Raw genomic sequence first — 8,360 nt, 5'->3', positions numbered from 1 at the left:
GTCCTTAGAGAGGGACATCATGCTTGGGAGGGTGGAGGGACAGCGCAGGAGAGGAAGGCCCTCTATGAGGTGGATTGATTCAGTGACTGGGATAATTAGGATGGGAGTGTCAGAGACAGTGCGATTGGCACAGGACAGAGCGGAGTTTAGGGCTGTTGTACATAGGGTCGCAGGCAACTCGACGGCACATAACAACACAACATGGCCTGGATCAGGTGCACCTTTATCTATCCAGACCAACATTGTTGTTCTTCAGTACTCTGGAGAGGTCCCTGACAGCAGACTTTTCCAGTGCAATTCTTCTTTTGATTTCCTGGCTACTGATACCAAGAGTGTAGATTGTGGAACCAAGCAAACTGAAGCTGTTAACAATCTCTTCACCATCTGTCATCATGCTTCCAGTTGGCCAAGTAGTGAGAATCTTTCTTGATGTTGAGCTTCAATCCATTATTGAAGGCTTTAGTCCTTGACCTTCTGTCCCAAATATTTCAAGTATTCCTCAGTTTCAGCAAGCAAGGTTGTGCCATCTGCATAGCATAGGTTGTTGATGAGTCTTCCTCCAATCCTGATGCCACATTCCATCTCATACAACACAGTTTTCTCCTAATAAAATCTTAATCTTTAAACTCAAAAAACTTAACTGCTGTGGGGCTGGAAAACTTGTAACTCTTCAGCGGATTTTCAAAGGCTGTAAATAAAGATGGTTATGGCTAATGGACCATCTTTATCCCCAAGAGCTGCTGGTGGATTCAAAAGGCTCGAAAAGGACCACCCTTGGGTTAGCATCATCACTACCTACAGACTACTGAAACTAAAATGGCTCATAAAATTTTCTGTTGGCTTACAATCAATCATTCATATCCACTATTTATTTTTATGATAAAAAGTAGGATGGTCAAATTTTATCTCACTTAATTTTGGACATTTTCAGGAGCAATCAGTAGTCCTTAGAGATCATGCTATCATGCTTGAAAAGGCAGAAATTTCAATAAAAAAGACGAAGTCCCCCAATGAGATAGTGTGACACAGTGACCTACAGCTTGGCAGGCTGGGAGGATGGTGTAGGATAGGGCAAGGTTCAAACCTGTCATTCATAAGGTCAGTATGAGCCCTTGACGTGATGGCACCTAACAACTTTTTTTTAAAAACAACTAATCTTATCCCAAAGGTACAAGGTTTGAATCCACCAGATGCTCTGCCGGAGGAGGGACAATTTCCTCCTGTACCAGTCAGATCTGATTTGACGGTACATGCACAAAAAATAATAAAATTAAAAAAAAAAAAACACCAAAAAAAACCCAACTAATCTTAATAGACGACTATCCCATTTCTCCAACTGAGCAGCTGGTAGATTCAAACCACTGACTTTTTGGTTTGCAACACAGAACTGAACATAGAATTCAGTTCCAACTTACAGCAACCCTCTAATGAATTTGAGGCTGTAAATTGTAAAAGGACTGTCTTGTCTTGCAGAGCAGCTTGATTGTAAATGCAAGGTCTCTGAGTTAGTGTAATGTCCCAAGGGCTGCCACCAGAGCTCACTGGGGACCTACCTGCAAGACCTAGAACACAAACTGAATTTAACATATACTGTATAATTTATAGGGAGTTGTGGGTTTTTTTAACTATTTCACACTCTTCACATTACAGTTCATACATTCCCATTCATTACATAAAAACTAATCAACATTAAATTTTATTTAAATGAAAAAACTAATCAACATTGAACCCACATTACCCTCTTTCCAGATCCTCACAGGATTGTTCCCATTTCCTTTACTTAACCCTCCATCTACCCATCAAATTATGCAGCTTTATGATTCCCCTGCCCATCCTCACTCCTCTGCTCCTACCTTCTTCCCCCTTGAATCCTATACACATTTTACTAGTTTTCTACAATGGTCTTACACAGTATGTCCTTATGAGACCGAGTTACTTCACTCAACATAATGCTCTCCAGTCCCTCCCAGGTAGTAACTTTCAAAATCGTTGCTCCTTAGTACTGTGTAGTATTCTATTCTGTGAGTGTACCAGATTTCTCAATCCAATTGTGGTTGGATATTTGGGCTGTTTCCATGTTCTTGCAATGGTAACCTATGGACGTTGGTGTACAAATCTGCTTCAGTTCTAATTTTCTCAAGTATATTCCAAGCAGTGGGATAGCTGGCTCATGTAATTTCAACATTCAGTTTTTTGAAGACACACCAAACTGCCTTCTAACCCAATCAACAGTGTATGAGTTTTTCTCTAATCCTTCTATAGGGAGTTTTGCTAACGCCAAGGTGGCAGCTCTCAGAGAAAGATGTGCAATCCCTTATCATGTACAGCCAGTGAAAATCTAATATATCAGCTATGATCCTTCATTTAGGATGTTCTAATTCTAGGAGAGTGACAGACTTTGTTGGTGTCAGATGCTGTCAACTTGAGTAAGATTCATGCCTTGCAAACTGAAACCTTGTCCTACAATAAAACCACAAAACCCACCTCCATTCAAGGAGGGATAGATTGTTCCACTGAATGAAAACCTTTTAAGATGTCAAGATTAACCTGTTTTAAAAATAAACTTATCTCTTATCCTCTTTTCTACGGAGGTGGTTGTCAGCTGCCACTGGCATAATGGCTGCCCTCAGACCCCTACTGAAGCCAAAGATCGTCAAAAAGAGGACCAAGAAATTCATCCGCCACCAGTCAGACCGTTATGTCAAAATTAAGCGTAATTGGCGCAAGCCCAGAGGCATCGACAACAGGGTTCAGAGATTTAAGGGCCTGATCTTGATGCCTAACATTGGTTACGGGAGCAACAAGAAGACAAAACACATGTTGCCCAGTGGCTTCCGCAAATTCCTAGTCCACAATGTCAAGGAGCTGGAGGTGCTGATGTGCAACAAACCTTACTGTGCAGAGATTGCGCACAATGTTTCCTCCAAGAACAGCAAAGCCATTGTGGAAAGAGCAGCCCGGCTGGCCATTAGTCACCAATCCCAATGCCAGACTGCGCAGCAAAGAAAATGAATAGAAAGCTTGTTTGCACATTTTATTTGTGCTAAATAAACCATAAAAACTGCAAAAAAAAAAACTTATCACAGTTGGGGAGCTCTGGTGGACTTGAGGTAAGTTACACTGCCAACCCAAAGGCAGGTCGTTTGGTAGATTCCAAGGGACAAAGATGGGCAGTCTCCTATGCAATTCATACCCTCAAAGGCCACTGGTGGGTGGGTCAGCTCTGACAGCACTTAACACAAAACAGAAGCCCAGTTGTTTTCTAGTCCTGAATAACTGAATTGACAATTTACAGATTTTAAGTGCAAAGTATGGGGACCACTGTACAAAATTACGTACATATACTGAACAAAGGTTGTGTTACATCGGGAAATGTCAGGGTTTCTCCAAAGTGCTCAAGAGTGCTGTGTGTTGAGTGTTTTCAATTACTTCCTATACATCTGAAAAACTGGACAATGAATAAAGACTATAGAATTGATGCTTTTGAGTTGTGATATTGGAGAGAACAATATCCCACGGACTGCCAAAACAAGTCTATCTAAAAAAAGCAATGAGATGTACAGAGTGGAAGGCTGTTTCACAGCTTGAGCATGTTTGTCAAGAGGGGCTATTCCTTGCAGGCTCAGATCTGTTTTTCATCAGTCACTACAAGCTGTGGTTTCAGTGACCCCTAAGAAACACCTCAATTTGCACTCAGCCCCAAAACATACTCTAGTATGTATCAATACAGCTTTTTTTTTTTTTTTCAATACAGCTCTTTACTGAATTAACAGTGCTTTCTTTTAAGAGTTATTCTGCGGAAAAACAGCACCTTTAGCTCAACCACCAGTTACTGTTAAGAGGGATACTAAGTAACAAGGCAATACAAACAAGGCTTCTTCTATCAAAGCAAGAATAATGTAATCCTGGTTTTTGTTTATTTTTAAAAAAAATATTTCCAATTCATGTGAAAATACGAGAGTAAAAACACCAGCAATCTAGAGTTACAACTCCATCTTTATTTAAGCCTTATGAGCCTCCTTAGCGTTTTCCACCAACTCGGGGAGCAGAAACTTTCACAGGCTTCGCAATTTTTTGTTTAGGCGCTGCTTTTGTGGGAGCCTGTAAAACATAAAACCCAATTTCATGACATTATCTCATGCAACTTTTTCCTTTTTCACAACCATATTCTTATGTCTGGATTCTTAAGTACCCAATACTTAAGTATTTACTTGTATTCCCATTATTACTCTTCTAAATCAGGTATAAATATTAAAAGCTCAGCTTTATAACAAAATACAAAGACCAAGTGAGAGATACCACAGATAAGAGGAGTGAAAACACAGTAAGTGTGGGATCCGTACTTGGTAAGAGAAAAAACCCACCCACAGAAAAAACCGGACTTTATGGAAAGGCTGTTGAAATCCAACTAAATTCTGCACTTGTCCAAGTCATAAGTAACCAGTTCTAACAGTTGACAATTGTACTGCTGTGATTCCAACTGTTAAGAAAAACTAAGTGAAGGATACACATCTATGTTATCATTCTCAAGTTTTCTGTAAATCCAAAATTGCAGAATAGTCTTTAAAAAAGCATAAGCCATCTTTTATCTTCTACTTTTCTAAAAACCTGACAAACTCATCTGGCACAACTAGTCATTAGAGATCTCAACCCCAAAAACATTTATGACGCCAAGTGAGCCTCAGGTTTCATCAAAGCATATTGGCTACACACTTCTGGGACTTCATAATGAGTTTGGTATTTTCATCTTGTCGCCTATATGGGGAAATGTCTTAACAGACCTTTACTCCCTGCAGTTCAGAAACAATTGAACTGAGACCTGAGCATCTTAGCACCACCGCCTGTCTCAATTGAAAAAGGGGCCAAAAAAAAAAACCACACAAAAGGGGCCAGCTGGTCCACTCCTGGCGCAGACAGGAGTGACACTGGGATAAACTGCAGTCAGTGTGTGGAAGAAGATTGCACTAGAAGTCTGGCTACACGTTTATTACACAAACTGAAGCCTTACCAAAACAAACCATGGTACAGTTCCGTTAATCAGCTTTCAGTATCAACCAATTCCTCCTGTGCACCTTTTAATTTAAGATACATGCTCCCCACCCCCATTTCAGCAGGATGCAGTTCTAGAAGATCTTCATCCTTTCCCCCCCTTTAAATTAATTGGGAATATAAGGTTGAAAGTTAAGGCATTTAGTTGAACTTCTATACAGGTATTCCAGGAAATAGTAAATTATCTGATTAATGTTTACCCCTAAACATGGTTTTATGATCCACCCCAGGACTTAAAACAGAAGTGTTGAAATAATGGGAAAAAAGCCCTGGGCTCTTCAAACTGCTGTGACTATTTCCAACCAGCCAATGTAGAATAGATAAATACACTAGTTTTTGTTCAGGGCCTTGTGTTTGGTGTTTGTTTTTTTAAAAAGCTTCCATGATATTTCCATTAGTACCCTGCAATACATTTGTTTTGAAAACAAATTTTTGTTTTGAAAACAAATTTCTGTGGTAGTTTTACTTGTAAAATCTAAAAAATTCACATAATTACCTTAGTAGCAGCCATTGCAGTCTTTTTAGATGCTTGTTTAGCCTTTTTTGCTTCCTTGGCAGCCCTGAGATTAAAAAAAAAAAAATTAAAAAAGGCAAAGTGCTACATTATTCCTTCTGAGGATATAGTTCATTAATGAGATTGCATAGTTTTGTGACAGTAAAACATTTCTCACCAATTTCTTTATGCAGGGTTAATCAAATTTCACTAGGCATCATATCAAGTCAGCTTAACATACAGAAAATAATTATACAATGGTTTTAATGCCACATTCTCTTAAGTCAAGCCTCCTTAATGTGTTCTGCAGACAGATTGAAAAGATATGGAGAAGCACGCATACCTGATGCACTCCCTTCCTAACTTTGAACCATGCAGTGTGTTTCCTTGCTCTGATCTGATGACTGCTTTGTGGTCCAAATATAGGTTTTGCATGGGCACAATCAAGGGTTCTGGGATTCCCAGTCTTCAAAAGATAGCCCCAATTTGTTGTGGTCTATATAAATGCTTTTCCATAGCCAATGAAACACAAGACATTCCTCTAGTACTCTTGTATTAGTGATATTGAGAATTTCCACACTGTTGGATCACCTGTGTTATGCAGATGATACAACACTGATTGCCTAAACTAAGAAGGACCTAAAGTGTATTCTGCGGAAGGTTAATGACTGTAGTCTTCAATATGGATTAAAACTCAATGACTAAGATTCTCACCACCGGGTCAATTGGCAACATGTGATGGTGGAGAAGAGATTTAGGTTGTTAAATGTTTGCACTTGCTTGGTTCCATAATCAATACCAGCAGTCAAGAAATAAAAAGGCAAATTGCACTGGGTAAGTTTGCTGCCAGAGACCTCTCACAAAGTGTTAATGAGCAATGACAGTCTAAAGAGTAAGGTTCGCCTAATCCAGGCCATGGTCTTTGCAATTACATGCTATGTAACAGAGAGCTGGACAATGACTAAGGATGATATTCGGGTTGTGGTGCCAGAGAAGAGTACTGAACATACTATGGACTGTCAGAACAAACAGGTCTGTCTTGGAGAGAGTGAAACTATGTTTGCCTTGGAGGCAAGAAATTGGGAGTTCTGTTTCACATATTTTGGTCAGGAGGTACCAGTCCTTGGAGACTATCATGCTTGGAAGGGTGGAGGGTCAGGAGAAGAAGACCATCGACTGAGAAGATTGACATGGTAACTGGGGAAATAAGATTAGGTGTCTCAAGTGATTGAGACTGCCTCAGGATAGGACACACTTAAGAGTTATGGTACACAGGCTCACTATGAGTTGCAGGCAACTCAATGGCATGTAACAACTGCATATACTATTTTATCATTTAGATATAATACAAGGTTAGAATCCTTGAAAATTGTTCTTTCTAGCCAATGCAATAGCCCTTGTTGGCATGGTCTTGCAAATCAACAGCTGTGGGGTCAATATGAAAATGACTTCCACCCTGTAAAAAAACTGTGGGGGAAGGGATTGCATAACAATCAAGTTTTTCTTTTCAAGAGGGGGTGGTTAGGGAGAAAAAAGCAACAATGAATGACTGGAAACCCTATGTCTCTGTAAACTTTCACTAAAATAAATTAAAAAACAACAACAAACTGTGGCAATGGTACTGGAGAAAAGGTGAAGAGATTTTGGCAAGGTGTAACCAGAGGAACCTTGGAGATGTAGCCACAATTAAAAGTTTTTCTTGCTGAACTAAAATCTGGACAAGCTAACTTGTGACTACACAGAAAAGTTTGCTGGATGACTGAGGAAACCAAAGGCTTCTTGCATTTGTTCTGCTGGATTATCCTTGCAGAATTGTGCCTTGTTAATATGGTATAGGATTGCTGGACTAAACCTGGTCTTGCATTAAGATCTTCTTTACCTCCTTCCCACTCTCTCCAACCAATTTCTCTCAAATCCCACAACCCCTGAGTAAAATCTGATCTTTGCAAAGAATACCAGACCCAATAATTCATAAAAATAGGTGCAGGAACATGGGGGTGGCAAGTCTGACTAGGTAGGTATTTGGTGTTATGGCAAGAAGCTGCACTGCAATCCTGAAGGCAGGTAGTTTGTGCCAACCAGGTGCTCTCCAGAAGAAGGTTGGGCTATCTCCTCCTGAGCAATTAACTGCCTGTGGAAACTTGCTACAATGTCAGCTATGGGTTGGTACACAAGAACATTATTGATGGGGGTAGTTCCCCTTTACAAAGCAGAGTAGTCAGACTTGGCCATCCCCAATATCCATACTGCATCTGCTCCTTTTCCATACTATTAAGTAAAAATATTTATGATTGATGGTTCACCTATAGATGCAAGTGATAGGGCACGGCAAAGGAAATAAAGTAAATAAATCAGAAGCTGTTTGGAACAATGTGTTAACAGTGGCAATAACACAGGAAAACGGACTTATGTAAAAAAAGGATGTAGCAAAGAAAAACACCCAAGGGTCATCATAAATCCATCAGAAGCTGCATACCACATAAAGCTGTGTAAACTTCAATTCCACTAGTCTTTTAGCGAAGTCAGAACTTTTCTAGTTATTTTAAGAGGCCCCTGGACCTCTTTGGAAATCATTCCCTAAACACAAATTTAAAAAAAAAACCCACACACCAGAAAAGGTCTATTAAAACCCCAATAGTATAATCCAAACCAGAAATGCTCATGAAACATTCCTCACCTGATAGCCTGTTCTCGTTGAGCCTTTCTAACTTCAGGTTTTTGATTCCTCTTGGCCATTATATCAGCAAGAGATGCACCAGTGATGGCCCTTTGGAATTTGACTGCTCGGCGGGTTCTTTTCTTTTGAATTTCTTCCTAC

General features: G+C 39.8%; 1 protein-coding gene and 1 pseudogene across 1 annotated transcript in view; one reads left to right on the top strand and one right to left on the bottom strand.

Annotated features, from left to right (window-relative positions):
- Positions 1 to 2,616: 2,616 nt before the first annotated feature.
- Positions 2,617 to 3,016, top strand: LOC102850176 (annotated as a pseudogene).
- A 960-nt stretch (positions 3,017 to 3,976) lies between these two features.
- The window catches only part of LOC102874733 (60S ribosomal protein L24-like), a 21,052-nt gene continuing 16,668 nt past the window's right edge, over positions 3,977 to 8,360 (bottom strand). Inside the window, exons 4-6 of the mRNA XM_006890034.1 lie at positions 8,220 to 8,356; positions 5,546 to 5,609; positions 3,977 to 4,101 (exon numbers count right to left, since the gene is read on the bottom strand). Of these exons, the coding sequence (XP_006890096.1) occupies positions 4,021 to 4,101; positions 5,546 to 5,609; positions 8,220 to 8,356 (282 nt within the window). The 3' untranslated portion in view covers positions 3,977 to 4,020. The remainder of the gene's footprint in view (positions 4,102 to 5,545; positions 5,610 to 8,219; positions 8,357 to 8,360) is intronic.

The sequence above is a fragment of the Elephantulus edwardii genome, unplaced genomic scaffold, assembly GCF_000299155.1.
Source record: "Elephantulus edwardii isolate Elephantulus edwardi_28Jun2011 unplaced genomic scaffold, EleEdw1.0 scaffold00085, whole genome shotgun sequence".
Taxonomy (NCBI): domain Eukaryota; kingdom Metazoa; phylum Chordata; class Mammalia; order Macroscelidea; family Macroscelididae; genus Elephantulus; species Elephantulus edwardii.
The sequence above is the reverse complement of the archived record's forward strand: the minus strand, read 5'-3'. Positions and strand labels throughout refer to the sequence as shown.